Consider the following 25,841-nt stretch of genomic DNA (forward strand, 5'->3'; position numbering starts at 1 on the left):
GTGGAGCGGAGGGGACGAGGGGCCCGCACCCGCCTCCTTTCCCGCAGGCCCCGAAGGGTGCCCGCCGGCCCCGCAGCCCAGCTCTCCCGCCCGGTAACGGTCACGGGCCGGTCGGACCCCGTGGCCTCCGTAGGTCCCTTCCAGCCCACACCAATCTGCGGGTCTACGGCCTCCCAGCCCCCCCTCCCCACGCCCTCCCGCAGGGCACCAGGCCCCTTCCCGCAGCCCGGGCTCTAGGAACCATCCGCTCCTACCGCCGGGCGCTGCGGGTTGCGGTGCGACAAGAGCTCAGACAGACAGTCAGAAAACAGAATGTGAAGTATTTTTTTTTGTTTTATATACAGAATACAGGAAAGGTTCTGTAAAGTCTAAAACGTTACAATTACTATGTACAGTGGGACTAGCGGTTCTGCTGCGGGGGGTGGCGGATAAACAAAAAGGGACAGACAGGTTACGACAAACGATCTGCTACAATAGACAATCTGAGGAACGTCATACCACATGTAGCACTGTACACAGCTTTAAAACATTGAAAAAAATGCCATCACTGATGTATTTACACGGAATCCAACACTTTTCCTTATCTGAAATAAAAATAGGATGGACACCAGGAAAAGAACTCGTTTCTCACTGCCCGTAATACACAGTAGCTACTTGTAGTGCAACCATAGCAGGGAGGGATGGGAAGAAAATAACTGTGGGAAAAAGAGCGCTTCTTTACATTAAATAAAACAATGATATTGTATAGATTTGCTGTATGAAAACTGTATTTCTCTTTTAATATAAAACTATTGTCACTGGCACAAAATAGAACAAGTTTCTGATTATTTTACAACTGCATGGGAACTACCTGTCAGAGAGAGTCCTCGAGTCAGACAGCGGTCGCCCCTCGCTCTGACGCGTCCTGCTCTCAATGCAGTTTTCCTTTTAAAATGAAATGTATAGTACAAATATATGTGCAAATGCCCCTAAAACTTGAGCAAAAAAGAAAAATTAAAAAAAGTTAAACGTTCTTCATTTCATGCAAACGGCGTGTGAACAGTCTCTGGGCCGACATAGAAAATCCCACCTCGGTCTGTACATTTTTGCATTGCAAGAGTCTGAGGGCCTTTTCCTTCCTCCAAAGCTCTCCTCCTAAAATTCCTAGGGAACAGAGTTGGACCGCAGCACGGGCACCTGGTGGGGTTTCAGCGAAAGCTTCTCCTCCAAGTCCATGTCTTGTACTAAGGCAGTGTCCCCCTTGGGCTGTTTGGTCGCAAATTCGGTAATGCTGAACACAAACTGCAGGCAGCCCAGCTTGATGTAACTGCCGTGGTGGAGCAGGGCCGTCCCCTCCCAGCCAGCCCCGCTGCCCCCAATTAAGCTGGAGCTGCTGGCTTTGCAGTTACAGGGTTTCCGATGCTGCCCTTGTGCCTGCGAATTCATCACAGCGGCTTCTTCATGCGGCTCCTCTTCTTGTTTTCTGCTTTTGTGTCGTTCTGCAAAAGAAAGAAACCACGTTAGATTCGAGCAGGCTGGCGGCAGCTTGTTTTCATCAACAGGGGCTACTGCTGCAGTGCCTCGGGGGCAAGATGCTCCAGCCACAGCGAGCGGCTCCTGAAAGGGAAACGGGAATCTCCCCATGGCCCCGGAGAGGTAGAGGCACTTCCACATCTATTCTGGCAGCCAAAAAACAAACAAACAAACAAACAGAGGCAGGCAGTCAGGCGGACAGCAGGATTAAGCCGTGCAGGGATGGGATGGCTGCAGCGCAGCTCCGATCGCTCACTCAGACACGCACAGGGAAACCCCTCAGCCCAGCTGCGAGCCGGCTGCCTGCCGGAGCCGGTGTCGGGCAGCGACTTGGAGCCTGGCTAACTCCAGTACCAGAGGCAGGAGCGGGGTCAGCAGCGGAGCACTCCGCAGGCCCGCAGAGTCTTGTGTGACCCAAGGAGGGGCTCCTCTTTTTGCAAGGGGCGCACCAACCGCTGCAGAACAAGGGGCATCAACAAGGAATCGATTTGCACCCCCTCCTGTCCCCCCAGAAGCTTCCTGGGGTGTTACGTGGGGCTGGCGCTGCCTCAACACTCACTTATCACACTCTGCACTTTGGCAACAATACTGCTGGGAGGAGTGGGCGTCATCTTCTCCGAGAAGTCACACGAATACAGAACGTTGTCCACGGTCGTCCCATGCTCACTGTAGTTCAACAGCTCATAATGTTTCGTATTCTGAAAACAAGGGAAGAGGAGGGAATCAAGATACCGAGTCAGAAAGGCTTCTGCCCATGTGGAGCATTGAAACACAACCACTCTCTCCCTACTGCTGTTGATGGTTAAACAAGAGCAGTTAAAATATCCTCCAGTTTCGAACCAGCAACCTGACCCTCGTGCACAGCTCACGCTGGCAGAACAGCCGGCTCTCCAGCAAGAGCTGCTCCCCAGGACGCTTGCCGGCAGGGAAGGAGGGCCACAGCAGCTCTGAAGAGGAGCGAGTTTTACCTACCGCACTTGGACCGACAGATCTTTTGGAAACAGGGGCTCAAGCCAATTCTCACAAAGTGAGTGCAGTGTTTTAACAGGCACGCTAGACGCGAGCTTGGCCCAAGCCGTGTGCCTAGCAGGGAACAGATGTCCTCTGGAAAGCAGACACAAGATGGCAAGAGGGATGTCAGCAGGCTGCAGCAGCTGCAAGACAGAGACAGCCTGGGACTTGCAGGCCTTTTGCAGATGCTGCAATGCCGGGAGACGTTACCGTGCCACGCAGCATTACACAAGCAGCGTCACGCTCAACTGAGCTTTGCGCAGGAAGTTGACAGAGCGGAGGAGATTTGAAGTTAGCTCAGAGGAACCATCTGAGGGTTGAAGACCTTGTCCCCCAGGGACTCCAGAGCTTTAACCAAGTTACACAAACTCCCCACGCACAGCAGAGTGAGCTTTCAAGCAACCTGCTAGACTGCAGAGACCAGGGCCAAGCACGAGCTGCCAGCAGCCAGAAGCAGGAACAGCAGGCAAGAGGTAAGGAGGGGGAATTCTCCCTCCAAAGCGACCACAGCCATAGGAGGCCTGCTGGAGTAGGGAAGAAGTTCAGGGCCTAGAGCCTGATTTAGGATTGACCACTGCGAGGAGATGCTTCAACACAGATTTAAGGTCTGGATCCCATTACCGAGTGTGTTCTGTAGCTTGTAGTGCACCGGAGGAATGGCTGAAGCCGGCTGTGGGTTAATCCTGGATCCTGCTCAGTGGCTGGTTGACAAATGGCGATATAAAAGACTCTATCTTGCTTCAAAGCCTGTTTCCATGCTAAGAGACATCTCCAGGGGCGCTTTTCCTGGCAGACCTGCGAGTCTATTTACTTCAAGAATAAGCTAATCTCTGGACTGTAGTTAGGGAGCAACTGTACACCTCTGTTTACGCCGAGAGCTTAACTGAAATTTTAGCCAAATAAATAATGTATAGAGAGTACTGCAGATGGCAGGAACACTCCGCACCACCATCACACCTGAAAGCAAGAGACTCTGAGCAGTTCCCTCCAGCTGAGATTCGATGCAGACACGTAAAGTTTAGCTTTGATTAACAACACAGCTGGATCAAAAAGTATTGAACCGTTTCCATGACTTTTTCTTTCCCTAGAGACCAGCAGTGACAGTGCTTACTTGTGGTCACTCTTTGTCCACAGGCAGTTAGCTCAGAGAAATCATGCTGGCAGAGCTCTGTGCTTCAGAAAAGGGCTTGACAGAAAACGCTGACGCAGCCTTCACTGGAGTGAAACCATTCACAGCCCTGGCTCTCACTTTGTAGTCCACAAAGGAGCACCACACAAAGACAACCTGCTGCCTGCATCTCCAGCTCCCACTGCCATGCATTCCACATAATAAAAATAAAAGAAAAAAAAAAAAACCCAAACCCACCACTCGGGCACTCACCTCATCGTAGAATATGCAGGCGTGTTTGCCAGACACATAGTTACAGTGACCATAGCTTGTAAGGCACACATCCATATCAGCCCCTGTCAATGCGGAGGACAAAACAGGCTCAGTTCATTTCAGAAAAAAACTGTCAGGCAGCAGAGAACAACAGCCAGAATTAAACTTCAATTAGCAAAACAACAGGGGAGCAACTGCCTTTGTCCGCTCCCAGGACTGCATGAATAATGCTGCGATAAGCCACCAAGTTTCCCTGGGGGAAGGGACGGCTAGCAGCTCCACGAAGGCTGAAGAGCATTTCAGAGTTACTGGGTCCATCCAGAGCACCAGAAGAATCCAAGCAGAAAGAAACGAAACCTGCAAGCAAACCATAACTCTTCTCTCCATCAGTCAGGCCTTAATCTCCAGGAGAGCCGTTCTGCTAATTTTGATACCAGCCGGGTTACAAAGGTGCAACTCCACAAAGACTCAAGTGGACAGGGAGCTTCCACTGTTTCTCAGTAGCAAAGAATCCCAGTACAAGAGGCCACAATGGATCTGTTCGTCAACACCCACTTGGCAAACACTTCAGGAGGGTCAGGGAGAACCACCCCGATTCTGAAAGGGCAGGGCAGGAAAAACCTACTCACCTGTCCCAATGTAGAGGGTTCGATAGCACATGTTGACTGCACCCCCTAAGCCCATCAGAGGATAGAACACCGCCCGGGCTTGCACCTCCTTTCTTTGCGCTGCAAGGTAAAAAAGGAATTATTTCAACAATGTTATCGGCTCCGAAGGCTGCTTGACCCCAGTGTCCCCAGCGCTTGACTCTCCAGAAAGCACAGATCCTAAGGAAAATGCACTCAGTTTTGGCCTAAACTCCAATTCCCAACCCTGTAGGAATGTTTGTGCATTAAACAACTTTTTGACAGTCATCAGAGAAAAACTGCTCTCTCCAGTAACCCCGACAAGCCATGCAATTGGGGGGAATCTTAATGTGCAGCGTGCACAACCGAGCCACACAGAGGAAAACACAGGCCTCCTACCACTAGCTTCTTTCTTAATCTCTTCCACTCCGGTTAAGCAAAGAGCTGAGCCTTGCCGCCAAAGTGACACTTAAAAAAAATTGGTGCTGGCGAATGTCACCAACTTCACAGCTGCGGTTTCCCTTTTAGCGCAGCTGCAGCAAAAACACACAGGTTGAACAGGGCTTGTCCAGGGACCAACCGAGCTCCTAGGACAGCATGGTTTAGCGAGCAGGCTCCTTCGCCCTCGGGCTGGTCCCTGTGGCACACTGGACCACGGCCACTCCGGCGCTCGGCCTCCAGAGCAGCTCCCTGGCAGCCAAGTTCCAATCACACACTCTCACATGCCCACATTAACTGGACAGAAAGTTGTCTTCTGTGGCACAGCTATCAAACGCTGGTGGGCCACACAGGCCTAGCCAGGATTTCAGCAGCTGTCTTTTGGAGACAAGCGCAGAGTTTAGGCCTCTCCCGATACTACATCTGCAGGACAGTTGCGCACCAAGAGCGTGAAATCAAAGAACAGAACACGAGGATTACAAGAGATTGTTTGCAGAGCCATCTCCATTGACAACATCGTCCACCCCGAGCGGCATCGCCAGACGCGCAGCACTCAACGCAGCTGAGATGTGCAGGTTCCCACCTCCGCCCGGCTGCCCCGCACAAGTCCTTTCAACCATCTGGCTCTGCTGGCTCATCAGGGCTCACTAAAGGCTTTGGATCTAATATTTCATCAGCAATGCCTAACAGTCAGCTGCATGTATCGTTCCTGCCCAAAACGGGTGATGGGTTAAGAGAGCACCAATCTGCCTTCTGAAAGGCAGACCGCTGAAGAATTTCCAGACCTCATCTGTTCGGAGCGGCACAGGAACACAGCTCATACCACAGCCTGGTGCCGTGTCCTACAGCAGTGTTCAAAAGAAGACTGAGAAAGCATTTAGAGAATGCTGTGATGCTACACCAGCAAGTGAGTAGGCAAGCACAGAGTGTCAGAAGAAGGTTACTGACAGCTAGCAGACTTCCAAAGATCTTAGCTTGGGTATTTACCCCCAGGCCTACCAGAAGGGGAGCAGACAACCGCTCCCACAACAAGGCTGCCCAGTCAGTGCTTGAAAGCAGATTAAACGGACTGGCTGCCCGTACACGAAGCCCCGTTCCTGCTGCAGCTTTGGGTGTCAGCATGCCAATACCAGTGACCACAAACAAAGCCAATGCTGAACTCTGAAATCTGGAGATTTCCAACAGAAGCAGAAGTTGTTTTCCATTACTGGCTTTAGTTGCATTTAGTGTTTCAGCTTGACAGTGACACTATTCTGAACGGGCAATCGCAATGTCACGTGTATGTTCTGTGCCCCAATTCCTCCTGTTCGTGCGTTTGTCTTACAAGCAACTTCTCCAGAAAGAGGGAGCAGGAATTCATGTATTTCTCTTGCCCATCTCAAAGGTGAGGGGAAAAAACAAAAGCAGCTGAACCTTCCCATCTCTTGTTAATTCTAAGATGAATAAACCACAACGCCACTAAATATTTCCAGCAGAAAATCAGAAGTTACTGAAAGTGTTTTCATTGTCATAATCTGTAAATAATTAAGCAGAGGGACCTGAAGGAGTTTCTGGCCAGCGGGTATCCAGAGCAAGGGGATGAAAGGAAAGGAATGTGAAAGGCAGCGTCAGACAGATAGCAGAAGAGGAGGCAGATCTCCTCTAGTGGATAGGCAAGGGAGTGACAAACCCAACTATTCTAGGGCTGCTCTTACCTTCAATGTGGTTCCCCACAGGAGATGGTTGATGGGAACTGACACTGCTCGCTAGAGACTGAGCTTTGGAAGGAAAGAGCTGATGTATTCTCTGCAAGGCCAGAAACTTGATCAGCTGCTCATCCAGCATATTTATCTCAATCTCTGTTAATAAACAAAAAGCAATTAGTAAGTTATTCATGGAAAGGGTGCAATCTGAGCTGCAGTGGATTTAACTGTCCCACTTTCAGACTTGCCATTTGCTTCAACAGCAAAGACGTGACAAATTTCACAATATCAAGAATCTTACACAGAGGTGATCTATTACTTCGTATCATCTCTTGAGAGCAGCGTGCGAGGAGAGTGCCAGCAACGGCCAGAGAGCTACAATTCACGCCACAAGCAGAAGTTCAGGGGAACAAGGACTGACAGAAGTTGTAGATCTGCTGTTTTGGCTCAGAATCAACAGGTCTGCAGAGGCGGACATCGTGCCCCTTTGGGCAGCAGGTTGGGTCCTCCTTGAGAAGCTTCACTATCTAGTTAGAAAGTCTAACCCTACGTTACAGAAGAAAGCTGTAACCACCTTTGAAGCTGCTACAGGATCATTCCTGAGTCACATGCTTTCATAGCAGCATCAGTTAAACCAAACAGGGCAATTCAGACAATATTAATGAGCTTTAAAGCAGATCTGTTGCTGATAGCTTTGAAGTACTTACATTTGTAAAGCCCTACAGAGGTCTTTCTGGCTAACCTCTTCTTCCAAGAGCTTTCTCCACATCAACGACAGTTAAAACATCAAGCAGAAGCAGCAGAGCTCTAACGGCCTTTCCCAATAGCAGAGGGGTTGCCTGGGCAAGCTGAGCAGTCGGGGTTCACCCAAGAAAACAGGGTCACACTGGCAACGCCAGAAAGGCTGTTCTTCAGATGTAGAAGTCATCTCTAGCAACAGCCTCGCCATGCTACTGATGATTGCTGTTCAGCAATCTCCTCCTCCTGAAGTCACTCCACTAAGGTTTGGCATTTCTTGCCAAGTACAACAAAAGGAAAATAAAAAACGGGCTACTCTAGAAGACTGGCAGAAGCAGAAATAAATCAGAAAATTAACCGACCCATTAGAGCATCGTCACTCAGGTGACTGCTCGAGTACAAGATTTATTGTTGCTGGACTTTATGCCCGTCAGGAAGAGCTCTGGTTTGCAGCTAGCACCACAACACGGCAGGGCTGCAGGTTCCTGCATGTGAATTTCACCTGGCAAGCAGCCCGTGCAGAAGTGCAATAGCTTTGCGATCCTTCCCCAGAAGTGCTTCGGGCAGAAACACCTCATTGGCCGTGCTGCCTTGGCAACACTACAAGTAGGGAAGCATGTGACATATTTAAGGTAATGTATACCCAGCCCCACCCTCACCTGACTGCAACCCTTCTTTATCTCTGGAACTTTTCCTCCAGCAGAGTTGGTCTCTGCTCTAGGGAAGCAAACACACAGGGCTAGTAGAGACAGATAATGAACTGAATACTCACCGCCGTCCATAAATGCTTTCAGGGAACTGGTGAGGTCCAACATAGCTGCAGAGTTTGAAGCGAGTGATGAGGGTAGCGTTAAAGCGCTTCCTATGGATAAGCTGCTGGGACTGACCTTACCATCTACAGAGAAAGATGGTGCAGAGAAGATATGTCACTGTGACGTGCATGAGACATGCACCCAGCCCTCAGGCTGCACTTCGCTTCCAAGCCGCTCAGAATGACTAATTTTGCTCATAGTCATGCTTTGAAAAAGGCCTGAATTAGAGGCCATTAGCTTTCTTCTCCCCGCAGCTTGAGGAGTGTGTGCCTCCACCGCAGAGCCAACTGCCAGCTCCTGCCTCTCTCCTCCAGCTGCCGGAGGAATTCCGCACCTACACGTTTAAGCTCCTACTCCCTGTTCAAAGCAGCAGCAGTGACGGACAGTCAGCGATGTCGTACTGCAGAGACTGGAAAGATGAGCACCAAGCCTCCAGCAGCTTGGAGAGATCACTAAACCCAGAGACATTTGCCAAGTAGCTTGTCTAGGTCTGAACATGCATAAAGAGGACAATGGCCACATTTTTATTTCTGCATGATTATCAAGTCTGGGGTGTGCTTCACTGTCTAGTAAGAACGTGACAATCACAAGCAGATTCTATTACTCACAAAATAAAATCCTGCTGCTTTGGCAGTGACCACGCAGCTGAAAGGGCTAATGGCACATGCCAGCGAACAGAATCCCTTCAATGTGTTGCTGATAACCAGATTTTCTTGAGTTGGTTTGCTTAGAAGTGACTACTATAAGCCTGAAACTTACTACTATAAGCCTGAAACTTAGGGCAAAAAAAAGGTGATGAATGATTTGTATTTCTGTACTCTGCAAAAAAACTTGCGCACCATAATTTATGTTATAAATATATATATGCACCGTGTTAGATGGAAAAATATAAATATTTGCACCTTTCCCAAGAGACACTGCACAAAAAGGATGTTTTAATCTGCATTTTGCAGAATGCAAGCTTTTCACCAAAAGCAATTATTTAACATCTTAAGTAACTGCAAAATTATGTAGGGTTTGCAGCGCTCTTCAAACCACAAGCAAGAAGTTTTCTATAGTATGTTCTCATTGCCTCTGCCAAAACTTCTCCCAGTCTTGTGTTTCTAAGCAGGGCACGGTCAAACCAGCAGCCTCAGAGTAACCAAGTTCGTTCAGCAATAAGCAAGGAGGCCAAGTACTCTAGGGATTGCTTCCAAACACGAGGTAAAGCTCAGAAGTTACTCATTAAAGAATTTTTAAAAAAATAATAGAAGGATGTTGCCTCTATTGCTTGCAATTGCCAGATCTGAGCCACTCCAGGCTGACAGCTCTGTCACCTGCTTCTCAGCGGCTGCTTCAAACCCAACCTGCACAAAAGGTTTACTAGTTTGAGTGCTGAGCTGGTGTGGTGAAAGCGAAGAGAGGGAGAACGCTTTAAGCAAAAGCTTATTCTAGCAAAATCTGAGTTATGGGCAGTTACTCTGACATCTGCCAACAGCTATCAACATCTTTGACCAGATGTTTTTACACTGAGGAGTGGGTACATACACTTCAACAGCAAGGTTTCTTGGGTACAACTCGGGACAGAGATGGCATGTCCAAGTCCATGACTCCCCTGTATCAACAGCCTAGCAGATACTAAACAGAGTACAGCTTCTCAAGCCTGCCCTTCTCTGTCATCAAGGCTGTGCAGCTGAAGACTTCACACACATCGTACCAGGGGACACGACCAGCGCCAGAACAGCGACCGTGTACAGAGATCACAGGATCAGATGCCAGACAGCTGCTCTTGCGAGAAGGACAACCTTGCCATCAAACCAGTGCTTTAAAACACACCGGTAGTTTTAAAGCAGCGTTGGAGCAGCCACTTGTTGAACAGCAAGACAGCAGCCAACTGATTTAAAACTACTGCTGCTTTCCAGAATTAGACTGATCTACTATCCTGCTTCTCAGGACAGAGTTCCACTCTCAGGAATATGCAGTCAGCAAAAATACAGCCCGCGGTTCCCACGAAGGGACCTCAGGCAGAGGAGACTTCCTTCTCCCGGCTCTCCACAGAAAGCCCATTCCCCAGTTAAATGAGGGCAGGCTGCTAGAGCCTTGAGGTTCAGAGTAACACATAGCCTGAACGCTTTCTCAGCCCCGGGGGCCAAGGCCAGCTGCTGGACACATACCTGAAGGTGGTGCTGGTGAACAGAATCTGTTTGTGGACCCGACAGCAGAGATCCCATCTCCTGTGGCCTGCGGAGGGGTGAGAGCCCTCGTGGCGGTCAGAGGGGAGCCCACAGATCGCAGGTCCGCCGTCAGCGGCGGGCCGATCTGCGTCTGCACGTTCTTCCTTTGCAAAGTGCTGGTGGTCTCCAGGCTGGCACAGGAGCTCGATATGGACGTAGGCATACTTGTGACCGGCACAGAACCCCTTTGTGCACAAGAAACGGGTCCTGCTACGTTCTCCGTTTTGACAATGGTGCCAATGGTGTGATTCAGAAGTCCACAAGTCGCCGGGGGCGTTAGAGGCCGAGGCCACGTTTGCCGATGAGACAAAACAGGTATTGTGTTACCAGATCCGATTAGCCTCTGGGAGTCAGTCAACTGTGCTGAAGATTCGGACGAAACGCCATAGAAATGAGGACCATTTACTTTAATGTCAGAGGCTGTCGGCCCATTCGAAGTCCCGCAAGAAGACACCTTCTTGGATTTATCTATACAAGAGCTGCAGTTGACATCTTCCTGTGACAAAGTCTGCTGGGATTGCGAGGAGCTCAAGGAATTCTGGGTGGTAGTCCCTGAGGTGCAGGATGACATGGAATAGAGGGAAGGTGTGGGTGCCTTGTCAGCTGCCTGGTAAGGGTTGGCGAGTGAGCCGTCTGCCACAGTAACAGGCTTAATATCAGCCTTCTCTGTCTGTTCAGAGTCCCAAAGCGAAGTCATCTGCTTAGCAGATAAATGTTTCAATATGCTGCACTGGAGCGCAACAACACTACAGAGCCACTGGGAGGAAGGAAAAAAGCACAGGTTAGCTCCACAGGCTGACAGTGGCCCAGACCTCAACAGTTACTCCATTGTTCAACCAGCTCAAACTCAGCTGTCTCACTGTGTTGCTGACTGCTCAGATGCAGCCTGGAACTACAGCGTCTGCCCCGAGGCTCATCTAGAGTCAGGAGAAAGTTCTGTCCAGAGGTATGAAAGCGCAACCAAAATTACGTACTGTTTATCTCTGTGCTGGGGACAGTACACAGAGGAGCTGAGACTGAAGGAGGGAGAAGGCAGCAAATGCATTTCACTCCCCAAACTCTTCCTTCTCTTCACTTGTTCAGTGTTGCAATTCTTCAGCTAGTTACAAACACATCTTTCACTAATACAGGCTTCTATCCAAGCACAATCCTGCAGCACACAGGAATGACATGCTGATCTACCTCATGCTACAGCGAGTCACCTGCCAAAGCTGGGGTGGAGAGCACCTTTCCTTTTACACAAGGCAGAGGAAGACCAAAAGATTTATTTGGGATTTTAAGCTCCACGGTGAATGTGCACCTGCCACATCGAAGAACCCCGCCTGAGCTAACAGAAGGACTCAACTACACCACTGATGGCAAAGCAACGTGCCTTTGCATTGTGGAATCTGGCAACAAGTTTCATATGAGATTTAAACACTTATTTGACCTTGATTTAAAAGTCCAATTCTACCAGCAATAAACAACAGCCCAGAAACACACTGTTAACATACAAATAAACAGGTCAGAGAGCAGTTTTACATCATGAAAGCAGAAAGTATTTCCCCTCAGTTAGGAAATAAAAATGACATCCACACAGAAAGCCCTCAACACCACTCTTCAGGCCGGAAGAATCTTTCACCACTTCCCTGAAGTGTCAAATAAGGAGTTCTACATTTCACCTGCAAAGCCAAAATGAAGTTTTAACGGGCGAGGGTGTCAGAGACAAGACAAGCTACCACCTTCAGACATGATTTTGAGACTGGTTTCCTAGACAACTGCTTTGATGACTGAAATGGAAGAGATCTTTGTACCAAAGCAACTACAGACATACAGTCCAGGCATTTGACTTCATTTACCTCCTGTTGTTCTGTCTGGCTGGCTAAGTGCTCAGTGTTCAAAAGGTGCTTCTGCAAGGGTTCCTCAGGGATCCCGTTACAGATCAGCTCGCCATCTCTAATTGCTGCAGGCGCAAGTAACGGGGGTGGAAGCCGGTACTGGGACTTTATAGCATCAGGAACCTACATTGTAGAGAAAGAAGATCACACATGAGAACAATTACTCAAGAATGACTAGTTAAACAAAGTGCCTAACCAGCACTACACTCCGTGCTTGCTGCTTTCTGACCCAAAAGAACCCTACAGACAATACATTAGAAGTTTCAAGGACTGAGTAGTTTAAATTCATGCAGCCATGCTGAAATTAATCGGTTTTATTCCCTTAGGCCAGGCATGACTTCAGCAGAACGTGGTGGCTACAGCCTAAGAGAAGTCATGCAAAAAAGGCCAAGTAAGGAGAGAAACCTATATGGCATTTTTCAGGCATTCTGGCAGCAAATCCTCTTCGGGGTCTAACACAGCAGCCCCAATTCGGACTGCAGGGCCACGTCCAGGAGGTTTTGTGTTGTACTTTCTATGCTTGTGCTGGATCTAAAGGCTTACTTGTAATAACTGAGCCTTATGGTTGGCAGAAAAAGAGCTGCTTAATTCCTACACACAATGACAAGCAACTGCTGTCTTCCAGACCTCTCACCAACACACTCATTCAGTCCCACCCTCTTCCTCCTCCCCCAGGATGCCATCCCTATGGGGCATGCTGGATTCCCTTCCAAACTAGAATACACATACTGGGAGTTTCACCAACACCTACTTGTTTACACATACCTTCAAACCTTTTCTCTTTACTGATTGAAGAACTCTGCGATTCGGAGGATGTTTCTTATGGATTCGGTTTAAGAAATCCACTTTGACAACATGCTGAGATATGGTGTCCTGGAACCGGTCAAATACTCGGCACCGATTACTCAGGGTCAAGTTCTTCTGGTTCAGCTGGGTGATCAGATAATGCCACAGGAGTTAGGGATCTGCGGGTCACTCTAATGTACCCTAAGACTTTCATAACGCCTCGTAGCACTGGCAGTACAGCATCAGCTCAGCTTTAGACTATTTGTTTCCTGCAGCACTAACCATCTCTGTTAAAGGGCACATTGCTGGAGATGAATACAAAAGCATTTAGAGGCCTACTAAGCAGCATCAATGCTCTCAGAAGCAGTCTGGGCACAAGCCCTTTGTTTCAGCCCCCTGTTTCCTGAGTAAGTCCCAAGCACACTGCTTTTCCACAACTGAAAACTCCCTCTTGGAATGAAAGTTTTTTGGGTTAAGCATGCAAAGAATTACTTCCCCTACTTGTACCACTGTGCTGCTTTGTATCACAGTTCTGGAAGCTCATCTAGGTCCTAAGGAGTCCAGTCCGAAAACTAGACAAGCTGTCAGTGAGCCACAATCTGAGCTGTCAGCTTCAGTTACAGGAAGAAGTTCCCTCATCTTTACATTTTATTGCAGATAGCAGCATCAACTTCCTTTGGCGAGCGCGTTGCTTGCAGCAGGAGCTTTACAAGCGTTACAGGGAGCAATAAGAGCTCAGAAGCTGTTTTACATTTGTTGTACTTTGTCCTTTAATGGACCTGCCAGGTTCCACTCCAGCATCCGGTTACCATACTGCAATCATAGTCCTGCTTACCACCACATGTTCTATGTGATTTGGGCACATCCATCTACCCAGAGGCATGGCAGTAAGCGGTGGCTCCAGACAATCCATGTGGAACAGAAGTGGGCAATAATCACACTGAATTAGAGGTGCCACTCTGCAACTCCTGCAAAGAGAGCGCCATATCTTATTTCCCATACAGAATACAGGGTATACACCAAACACGCAGGCAAGCTTGACCAACCACATTAGCTTATTTTTCCCCACCAATTCCCCTACATGACACCACTTGCACCTAAAATTAGGCTTCTGATTTGTAACTTAATCTATATGGACCTTCTGCAAGACCCACTCAAGGCAAAAGGACTTGCCCAAGCACATGAGGGTTTCTCAGTCCAAAAGAGGTCCCTTGGCATAAAGAGATCTGTTGCTGGAAAGCTGTAAGCACTTGTCAGAATCACATAAGCAACTTCTCAAGTTGACCTTGTGCATTAGTTCTGAGTGGCTTTGTTTAGAGCAGAATTCAGAGATCAAAATAAAATCTCAAGTTTAGGTTATTACAATTTTCCTCGGATGAATCTTGTGTGAAGTTGAGCCATTTACTTCAAGCAGATGTTCTCAGAACAAGCCTCAAACTCCAGAAAGCGACTACATCCAGTTCCCCAGGCTTTAAAGAAGTCTTCACTCCATGACAAAGTCACTCGTTGTTCCCCACAAAAGCCCACTTGAGGCTCCAGCCCACTTCCAGAAACTCACTCTGCCTGGGTTTCTGAAATAATTTTTTTCTATTTTAACAGATATTTTGAATTGGGATTTATCTGTGCATTTTTTCTGCAGTTATAAAAAACAGCAGTATTTTGTACTGGTTTTCAGATTTACTATTTCAGCACAATATTCCTATTTGCCTCCGGCTTGTATCTCTCTCAGTAGATTTCTATTTGCTAAAGGTCACCTCCTCACATACTTGCTTCAAGAATCAAACAAATATCTCCGTTTTCTAAACCACCATCACTTTAGAATTTTTCTTAGTAGAAAAATACTTCCGACAAGGTGGCTCACTCTCTTCAAGCTACATTCTAAAACCTTTTACAGCCATGCAGGGCTGCAGAAGCTACACTTGCCATGGTTAGACATCTGTTATTTAGCAAAGATGACTATTCCCCTATTTGTTTAGAGGATTGTAAGCAAGTAATGAAGGAGAATGGGAACGGGAACAGGTCATCCATTTTTTTCTGCAAGAACTTTGCTTCTGTGAAGGGTGCAGCTATGCCAAACAGCTTCCCTGGAAGAGTCAAGTACCTGTTGCATGTGAAGCAGACTTTCACCGGCAAGGGAACCAAGCCATTGTGGTCTAACTCGTGTTGTGCTTTCTTGACATTCTTTCCTGTGGTTTCTTCCTTTCTCCTCCTCTTACTAGTACCTGAAAGCAAATTTTAAGAGGCTTTGGGTTACCGACATCGCAGAGATTTCCTTTCTGTTAGATACACATAATCACCTCAGGCAGAGGCAAACAGAAAAGGCAAAGAGAGTGGCTGAAGGAACTCTTCTCAACCACTAAATCTAGCCTTAAGTGACAGAGACTGTCTTTAAAGGCAGGCATATCTTATACTTCATTTCAGTGGCATCCTATACTTTAAGCCATTACTTTGTTACTAGATTATCATATCATAAATGAAAATCAAGTATTTTGACCACTGGAATTTTTTTCTTGATTTTTCCTTCAGATTGATGATCTAGACCAAGGTGACAACAGCAAGTTGCCACAAGTGCTGATGGAGATGTAGCGTGTGGCAGCCACGTCCCCACAGCTCACATGTGAAAGAGGCCACCAGCTGCTGGACAGCTGGAGGAGGACCAGCGGTACTTCTGTACCGTCTGCTCTCACCAGTGAGCATCACTGGAGTCGCAGCTACCAAGGAGTCAACAGGGAAAAGAGGCAAGATGGCAGCAGGATGCAACAGCAGACACCTTCACCGACACCAGACAAGCCATCGCTCACCTGGAAGTGCTGTGGTGCAGGTCAGTTCATTCGGCAACTGGAACTGCGTTGGGTTCCTTTCCATGGCAGCAGCAATAAGAAGCTCAAAGGGTCGCTTCAGCTGGGGCTGCCCACAGTCCATTTCTGCAATGGCAGAGTCATCATCCACGTCAATTATGTCCTCATCGACATCATTCTGCTCTGAGTTGGGGGTCTCGGTGCTGGCATTGGATGTGGGAGTGCCAGGCCGGCTTGCTCTCCTTTCCAAGATCCTGGCATGCGCATTAGCCCTGATGCTGCTGCTAGACCTGTCCAACAGGTCTGCGTCACTGGTGGGGGAGGTGGTCCTTTTCCCAGATTTGTCCACCAATCCATTTACCTGCCCCAGCTCTTTCTTCTGTTCTCGCTTCTGCACGACATGAATAGGCAGGCTTATCATGGAGGCCACAAACAAAGCACATCAACCTTGACAAATATGCAAGTGTAGACAAACAGCATCTGAAAGGGCTTGAGCCACTCACTACATCTTCCCCTGTGAAGTCATTCAAGCCTTGACCTAGCAAAACCAATCTGACTGCAGCGAAGGTACAGGTGACAAAACAGCTAAAGGGAACCAAGCATGGGGAAGAAAATTAGCATGTCTCTCTCCTTTCAGGATAGCCATATCTGAGTCCAGATCAGGACAACGTTTCACAGCATCTAGTCCTAAATACTTGACAAATCAGACAACTGTCTACTTTGCTAGCCAACACTGAGAAACTCCACAGTAGACCGTTCATCGTCGATGCAGTCTGTGAACCCTGGCAGTGCATCCAAACCCATTATGGAACGAGAAGGCCAGCTTGAGAATAAAAGCACAACATGCAAACAACACTCTGCTATCTCTTGACGACGGGAATCTTGAACAAGGTGGGCAGGGAGAACTGCAGCACAGGAAAACAATACATTGCAATCACCGCGAGATCCATTTTGCAACAGGAGGGGACACTGCACGGCCCAGTACAGCGAACTGTGCACTGCTCCGGTGCCTGACAGCATCACCAATATGGATCAATCTGCCCCATCACTAAAATGGTCTGTAAAAGGAGCAAAGTGTTATCAGGTAATCTTTAATACAGAAAAGTTGGGGATTTTTTGTCTCTTTTTCCTCTCTCTATTTTATTACTTTTTAACTTTGCGACCTTCATTTTTACTGTTGGCAGATGGCTGAACAGTACCCTGGAAACATAACAATGCAATCACTTCAGGAACAAAAGGCTGAGTACACAGTTTTCTTCCAATCTGCTTTGGGCGTCACTTCAAGGGAACAGTTGCTAGATAGTTTGGTGCTACGCAGTCTTACGTAGTCACAGCAGTAAGATGTTTACATTGTGCAAGACAGCTTCCTGGAGAAAGAGCATCAAGGAAAAAAAAACCAACAAGCCACAATCTTGCCCAATCATCTCCTCCCCATCCTGTTTAACAGCCCAGGAAATCATAACTCACTGTGATTTCACCCTCTGCTGATGTGCAACTGCTGTGAAGTCACACTTCTAAAAAACACCCACTAACCAGAATCACAGCCCTGATGCCAAAGCTGCATCAACAAGACTCCTGTTTTGCCTGTAGACAGCTCACCTCCTTGAGCACGGGAGCCATTCCCTCTGTGCCTAGCTCTCCCTCCCTTCCAGCAGCAGGGGGGGAAGGAAAACAGTTTAAAAGGCACAGCTTGACAAGAACACATCAGGCACTTCAGTTTTCTGGTTTCTAGTATAGAGGTTAACAATACCAGGCGAGTCTCATCAAAACCCCTTAGTTTTCCTTAAGCCTATTCTAACAAAGCCCTTCGCAACCGTGAGCACAAAGAGCAGTTCTGACGGTATATACACACACGTTAAGGGGAGAGGAAGGTACAAAACACAGGGTTTACATTTCAAATGGACAGTTGGAAGGGCAGGGATCGCATCTGTCGTGGAGGCTTTACCTTGCGGCGCACAGTGCAGCGGTGACACATCCACTCCCCTGGAGGCAGCATCTCCTCACTGAGCGGAGGGTTGCTGCAAGAGAAACACAAAGCAAGGCTTGACTTATTTCTGGAACACCTCTTCTCACGTACACACAGCTCAAGTCAGGGTAGCTCCACAGCTTCTGCTCCCAGGCACTTCCTCCTTTTCTTTACAGTGACGCTCCCCAGTTTGTATGTCCCCATACGACACCTCTAAGAAGTTAGTGTTCCATGACACCCACCTCATCTCCACGGTGCAGCATGCTCCATGGTTACAGAGGACACAGAATTGTACAGCAAACGGAAGATTCACTTGTGTGCAACAAATACACCCTCCTCCCCTCAACACCAATGCCTCCTTAAATAACTTGATTACCCCACAGAGGACTACACAGATGCCCAAGCAGCAAGCACAGTCATACATCCAGGCACTTCTATCCCTTGAACTTCCAGTGTGATTCCAACTCAGCATGCTGCCACGAAGTCTACCCACCGCTTCCCATGCACTCCACCCCTGAGCACACTTACTTCATGGTGGAAACCACTTTCTATCTTAAGACAACCCAAATACTCTTAAAAGTGTCACCACATACAGCTCGCCTTGGCTATGAAGCGCAAGATACATCCTACTCATATGGATCTGCACTTACTATAAAAGCTTATCACATTGAAATAACATTCTCATTTTGACGCTAGAAATAAACCAAGGCAAATCAGATGAAGGAGTAAGGAGGACTATTTTGAGAAACATTTTTCCTCAGTTAAAGGCAGAGCAGCATATGTTAGATGATACACTTTCCTTACAGATCCTACTACTAGCTCAAGTACTTTCCAACACCTCTTTATCATTAAGATTTGTTATTCCAGCAAACTGCTGACTGTTGCAGGAAAAGTGTACATGCTGTCAGAAAAACAGCCAGTTACCACACAGTGTGGCTTTAAGATATAAAAGTTCTGCCTACTGATGCTGGAGACAGCTGCATGGCAAGTCCGCTCCCTTGTGCTGCACACTCCATGGATGGATGCACTATTGCAGGACCTGGAAGCTCCACTTCCCACTGACTGGGAAATGGATTACAAGGGATCCAAGCTGGGACTGACTGGGTTACAAGGTGATCGAGCAGCAGTGTGGCCACACCAGCAAGGAGCTTACAAGACCGGCCCAAGAAGCCACGCGAGCACGGGCAGCCAGACTGCGGTTCCCTTCAGGAGTGTCTATACTGTTTGTTGCACCTACAGACAAATATCAAACCAAATCCAAGTTAACCTTTAACAAGTCTCCACCACTGACAAGCCAGACGCGTGTTTGTTGGCCAGTAAGAACTGTGCTTTGCAGCAAAGGGAGAGGCCGTCTTCCTCGAGAATCTTGCTTCTAGCACGGGGAAATGGCACAGGATCCCAGCCCAGGCTCCCAAGCCTGAGCTGTAAAAACAAACACGCTTCCTTTGTTTAAACAGAGTCCCGGCGAGCCTTGCCCCGAGCACGCCAGCGTGCCGACAGAAAGCCTCTGCAGGTACCGCAGCCACCCAGGGTCACGCTCGGTCTTGCAACACTGTGCCTGGAAAACCGAAGGAAGAACACAGCAAGAACCAAGCTGGTAATAACCTCAGCATTTCTGGTGTCAGGCTCCGGGGAATTCAGTAGAGCCAACACATCTGGCAGCCATTTTGAGGAGAAGTGCAGGGTTTCAGAGGCCTCCGTGTTCCAGGCGCTCCAGAAACGCAGCGCTCTGCATACATGCACAAACATACCTGCAGCTTATGTTTCTCATTTCCTGGAGGACTTGGATGAACAAGAGATCAGGCTCTAGATGAGAGCACCAAAGCCTCAACTACTGGCTGCTTTACATGAAGCCTCAGATATTTGGCTGAAGCAGTAACTCTCCCCTACCCCAAACTAATCTTCTGCTAACAGAATCAGGGAAGGTGGTGGAAGGACGAGAATAACAAATGACCCCTGTGTGCTTGCTGCAGCGTAAACCCATTCTGAGTGGATGCTGCAATAGCTCAGGTTTTACTCCTGCTAGTAACCGAGCTCTTAGATCTGCAGCTACAGCCAGCATGGATTCATCTGGCCCATTCCCCCCCTCCCAGCACCCCAGGGGAAAAAAACCTACAGACTTGGATTTGTTCGTAGTGAATTTTCGCCCTCTGAAGCTACCGACGAACGTGCCTGAACTGCTGGAAACACGTCTGCCCCATTCCAATGCACACACGGCGTGCCAGGGATCCACGCGCTGCCAGACGCCTCCGGTTATTTGTTTTAACTGTTACCTCAATCTTACGCATTCTACAAATGAAACAATTAACACCACAGTGAATCTTGAGAGATGCCTAGAAGAGTTAGAACAGGTTTCTTCTTAAGTGTGTACGTTATTGTCCCATTGGTTATGTTTGATCTATCTGCTCAACAACCATGAGATCCTACGTCTGCAGTACTCTTAAATGACAGCTTAGAGAAGCATTTTAATGAATCCTGCTACCCACAGGCCTGTGGAAGGAGGGGGGAAGATTAGTTTCAGATCAGCAGCAAGGTTTTAGCTCTCAGACTAGCTTCCTGAGGTTTTTTTGCTCACTGTCAGGGCCTAACTGCTATAGCAAGTGTATTAAAAGACCGATTCTGCTTCTCCTGGTTAATGAGCTGTTCATCAAGGCAGCTCGCTGCACTAACAAAGACTGATGAATGCTGTTCCTGCACTGCTGGCCTCTCTGCAAGCAGAAAGCATTTCCTGGGTCTTAGCATAAAGCCAGGGAAACTCTAAAGAATGCTGTTTTAATTGACTAGTTATGACCACATTCTTCAACCTTTTACTGTAAGCATAAGAGAAACTGATTTTTAAATCTGAACAAGACACTTCATCAAGGTGAGAATCAGCACTTTGGCAGGAGCACCACAGCTGATTTCTCCCTATCTTTCACAGGTTCATTAGCATGCAGATCTCCAGCCGTTAGTGTTTGCTGCCAAAAGGACCTGGAACTGCACAACACCAACTTTATCTTAAGTTACAACACATCTCCTTTCAGCTAGACACCAATCAGTTGTACTGTTCTGTACAATTTAGCTGAACCCTTGTTTCAAAAAGTTTCCCCTTTTTGTCACCACAGGCTAGAGTGGTGGCCAGCACTACTTTACCTGGAAGGCTTGGTGTGACCCAGATCAAATCTGCTCAGCAGAACACATGCATTTCTGAATTTAAGACAAAGATAGCTCCAAAACAGTGAGTCTGACTTTCAGTGTTAATATCTCCACAAACACGTGGAAGACCAACTCATACAAAGCCTCTGAAAATTATAGGAGATGTTTATCACCATCTATTCAAAAGACACTACACTGATAGGAGTCACTGGCCATGATACTAGTCTCACGGATTTTTCTAAAAAAGTTAAGTACCATCTCCCGAGATTCATACCAGACTTGTGTTGTCAAGACTTGCTCTTGTAAACTTTTGGACTAGCTCCTATGGTCAGAATATTATGCAAAGCCTCCCTTAAATAAAATTTAAATGGCTAAGATAAAATCAAAAATCTTCAAGAGTCATCCGTATATCAGGAGTTTTTATCAAACAAACAATAGCATGAAGCCACTTAGCTTTTTAATTTCACACTCTGGAGCTCTCGCACATCAGATGCCCATTGTTAGTCTAAATCCTGTAATTTCTCTTCACTCTGCTGGCCTCAATAAATAAGTAAACAAGCACTCAAAGGAATGGCACCTTCTTCAATACAAACTGGGCCACAGCTCTCAAAGGACCCAGTTATAAGCAAACCTGAAGTGATTTACACGCAGCATTCCTGGTGGCCATCTTGCATCAACGGCACGTTGGCACTACTGAGAGCACGCTCCGGACCCGCCGCGCTACAGCCAGCCATCAGGCTTGGGTAATGGTGGCAGGAAAACAAACCAGTGCCTGGTGAAGCTTTCTTGGTCAACTTGCCTTTGATGTCAGTTGTTTCCAACAATCAGATTTAGATATTTTTCTCTGTGCAGGGGAAAACAGTAACCTCATGAAAAAATGTAGGCGAGAATATTTTTCCTTCTCGGAAATCTTCTGATTAACTTACCAGGACTCAACGACAGGCTTATAACGAAGGATGCTGGTTCTGTTTGCCAGTTAGATAAAGGAAGAAGGCTTTCGGCTCTTCTGCTGGACTCCTATTTATCGCAATGATGGATAGAGCTACAGCTGCTCCACCAGCTTCATAAAGAACAAGGCTCCCTGGCTTCCTACAGCAGGGCCTCAAAGGCAGCCGTAGCGAAAACAAACCAGGAAACCAACCTCACTGTCAGCGCAGCACAAGCGCCCCATTGAGAAACAGAGAAAGTTGCATCATTTACAAACCCAGTTCTCTGAAACAGTTTTACTGTGCCCAAGTTACACGATTCTGCTAACAGCTGTCCCAAAACCCTGCCCGAAGAGGACACCTGGAACCCAACGCCCAGAGCCTCTACCTTACACACAGCAAAACCTAGGAAACAAGCTAACAGCTGCAGCCTGTTTCCAGTTCCTCCCCGCTGCAACTCTTACCTTCCTATCACAACTCTTGAATCAGCAAAGAGTCTACTATTTTCTGAAGAAAGAAGTCACACTCCATTACCTGAAAGATGGTTATCAGGAATACTGTCAGCTCTCTCCTCTATTCCAGCAGTGTCAGGATTATTCCTCAGCACAAACTACTCAGCGAAGGTCTACAAGTTCTTCAAACTCCATCTGCTCCTTAATACAGATAAAGTTGTGACACTCAGGAGCAAAACAATCTTCCTGATGAAGCCAACGATTTCTCAAGCACCAACGCAGAGACCACCCAACTTCAGATAAGCCAGGCACAACCTGATCACATTAAAACTAACAGAATAACTTTTTGGTCTCTACCAGGGTCATACATCTTAGAAGCTCTACCTACTCGAAGCCAGCAGTGCAATTCACATTAACTACAGAGCACCAGCCACTATACTTTTATCTGTGGTCCAACTCCTCCCAAGGGAACTAGTGAAAGAAAGCTTGATAGCAGCCAGCAAAAGTTTGTTTACACTCAAGTGAAAACGAGCATGCACATAAAAAGTTCTAAAGTAGTAGCATCCAGCAAGGAGACCTGGACATCACCGGTCAGGTCAGTACATGATTATTTTGGCTGCCACTAGGCAAGGAAGGGAACAGAAACGACCATTTCACAGGTCACCAATTATCCCATCATCTGGAACACTGCATCTGCTTAGCATGCATCTTTCCACTAGCATGGCCAGAGCTAGAAATTAGGGTTCAGCAACAGAGAGAACAGAACCAGGATTAAAGCACCATTATATGGCCAGACAGAGAGAAACAAGACACGTGCAAGGAAAGGCACAGGTACACTAGCACAATCCATCCACATGTCAGTACAAAAGCAGAGGAAGACTTGAACTCCTAACAGTGTAAGAGGTAATATGGTCAGGTATACAAATTCCCAAAATTTCATTCACTGTGTGCTTCTTTCTACCTTCTAAACCAGCCAGCGCTCAACACCATAAGGGCAGAACATGTGCTGACCAGTTCAAGTCTCCGGCAGCAGTATCACCGTGCTCCTAAGAACCAGGTACTATTCCACAAGCCACAGCACTCCTGTACTGTGGAGTATTTCATGAATTCCGAAGCCAGTGAAGTTATTTACTTGTATCCTTCCTCAAAGCGCTCCTGCTAGGCTCATCCTGGGAAGAGAGTGCCAAGTACCACCTGATGGAAGCCCGTGTTATCTACCTTACCTCGCTCTCCTTCCCCTTGTCACCAGGAGTCCAGCCTGCCCCGTGCACTCCCGCGCAGGCAATCCTGAGACCAGCAGCCAGAAAAGTTCCCTCCAACGTGACAGAGCAGAACTTTTTTGTCTCAGACCGGGCAAGCAGCAGAGTCCAATAAACTGGATAAGCTGCATGTAAACATGTGATCACCTGATGTAATTAGTTACTTCTATTTATAGAAAGAACCTGGCCCACAGAGACCATTGCCCAGACAACCTATTAGTTATTACTCTCATTAACAGCTGACAAAAAAATTAAAGTATTGTTTTCTAAGATATTAAATTTCCACATACATAAAAACTAAGTATATATCTGTATAAGTAAATATGCATTAAAAAGGGTATAACACCACCTGTGCCGCACTGACTTTATTTTTTTAACATTTGTTTAGTTGGTTACTAACTCTGATATTTGGGACGTATCTGCTAGGGAACCATCCTGCTTTGCAGTTATCAGCAGAAGTCATAGCAGCCGATCGGAAGACTTGTTGACTTCGGAAAATTTGGGTCAGACCCAGAAACTCAGGCATCGTGCACATCCTGACTCCCGTTTCTTTCCCAAGCATCAGTCATGCCTGTACTGCAGACAATAGTAACAATAGCCTGAATTCAACGTCCAGATTCATCATTAAGTGTTCAGATCTTTACAGCACCATCTTCTTAACAGATTAGAAGTCATCTTCTCAAAAGCAGGATGACACACAGGGCAGCATCAGGGAAAAGAAAGAGGGCTGAGGAACAGCACAGCTCTAGTGAGAATCGCTTCATCCAATTCTGTCTTTAAAGAACAATAAATGAAGAGACATCTCCGGTGGGAAAAAAAATAATCAAAACACAGGTCTGAGAGGTTTCTGAGAAGTGAACACATTCAGCCCTAGCCATACTGAATGCGTTCAAAGGAGACAGAGGTGAAAGGACAGAAGCAATAAGGTGGAAAAAAGGAAAGCAGCACATCAGAAGAGGATGAAGGACAGACCCATAAAAGCAGAAGTATGAATTTGTCTTCACACAGGCACAAGTGAAGCGTAATCCTGACATCTACATGTGGACTAGGCTTTCCCAAGAACACTGGGGAGGAGAGGGAAAAGAGCAGCAACAGAAATATCCATCGCAAAGCCCTTAAAGCATGGTACAAATTCTTTTTTGGGATCACCTTCACGTCCTCTTCCTGTTGCTATTCTAGACGGAGATCGCTGGGAAGTTCACATGATGCCTTGCCCAAAGTCAGAGGCTGGTACAGGCAGGTGTTTCACACCAATCGCTGGCGCTTGCCAGCAATTCAGCATGGGGTTTTCAGCCTGCTAAATTGCATCCTCAGGCCACTGCTTTCTACAGGGTTCAAAGCCGGTAATCTCCAGCTCCATCTAGTTTACTTCAAGTGACTCGTGCAGAGCAGACGTCAGCAGAAATAGGTTAGAGTTGGGTTCAGGCGCTAGATTTCCCCCAGCTGGCTGAGATGCTCTTTGCCTTTTGTATCCAAGATCTGATACAACAACCAGAAAAATGATTTATAGAATTTTTTCTTCTTCATTTTTGGCTATAGGGAGCGCATTTACTCCATACCCTAAAAAGGTATGTAATTGCATTACAACTGCTTACTGTCAACCCCTTTATTAAAATAAAGGTACAACACTATTTTTACTCAGCTTAGAGTTGCTGGATACCGCAGCATTCCTTCGAGGAGGCTGGGCAGACATCTAGCAGGCAGTAGAATTGGAGGCAGTGTAAATCAACTACTACAAGAAGAAAGAGCCAGCTCCGACAATCTGACTGTGTCACAAAATCACAAGTTTAGCCAATAACCTGACGTGGCAAGATGCTTTTTGCTTACACTCACTTCTTTCAAATCCAGTACTTCATAACCCTCTAACAAAGCCATATTATACTCTCGGACACATTAGCATTTTCACAAGTCCAAGCTTACTTCCTGACTGGTTAAAAAAAAAAACAAACAGGTACATCTTTCTCACATGTGATTTATATTGCAACAGGCAGCACTCCCTAAATATTCAGACTCTCTAACCCTTGCTTTCAGGAGAATACACCTCTCCTGCTCTGGAAGTAACTGCGCCCTTTCTTCATGCAGATTCCTGCTATTTGCTGCTGTCTTGAGAACTAATAAGGGCTCCAGAGCACAGGAAGATCTCAAGAACCTGACACTGGTGAGTCAGTCTAGCAATACAAACAGTTTAACATCCAATTAACAGAAGGGTCAATTAACAGAAGAATAAAT

General features: G+C 47.2%; 1 protein-coding gene across 1 annotated transcript in view; it reads right to left on the reverse strand.

The window, feature by feature from the left end:
- Positions 1–326: 326 nt before the first annotated feature.
- The window catches only part of PHF12 (PHD finger protein 12), a 32,656-nt gene continuing 7,141 nt past the window's right edge, over positions 327–25,841 (reverse strand). Inside the window, exons 3-15 of the mRNA XM_075440128.1 lie at positions 17,820–17,892; positions 15,878–16,265; positions 15,178–15,298; positions 13,912–14,044; positions 13,056–13,220; positions 12,252–12,413; positions 10,354–11,170; positions 8,161–8,283; positions 6,663–6,806; positions 4,534–4,632; positions 3,905–3,987; positions 2,072–2,210; positions 327–1,478 (exon numbers count right to left, since the gene is read on the reverse strand). Coding sequence (XP_075296243.1) covers positions 1,144–1,478; positions 2,072–2,210; positions 3,905–3,987; positions 4,534–4,632; positions 6,663–6,806; positions 8,161–8,283; positions 10,354–11,170; positions 12,252–12,413; positions 13,056–13,220; positions 13,912–14,044; positions 15,178–15,298; positions 15,878–16,265; positions 17,820–17,892 — 2,782 coding nt within the window. The 3' untranslated portion in view covers positions 327–1,143. The remainder of the gene's footprint in view (positions 1,479–2,071; positions 2,211–3,904; positions 3,988–4,533; positions 4,633–6,662; positions 6,807–8,160; positions 8,284–10,353; positions 11,171–12,251; positions 12,414–13,055; positions 13,221–13,911; positions 14,045–15,177; positions 15,299–15,877; positions 16,266–17,819; positions 17,893–25,841) is intronic.

Source organism: Opisthocomus hoazin, chromosome 20 (genome assembly GCF_030867145.1).
Source record: "Opisthocomus hoazin isolate bOpiHoa1 chromosome 20, bOpiHoa1.hap1, whole genome shotgun sequence".
In the NCBI taxonomy this organism is placed as follows: Eukaryota; Metazoa; Chordata; class Aves; order Opisthocomiformes; family Opisthocomidae; genus Opisthocomus; species Opisthocomus hoazin.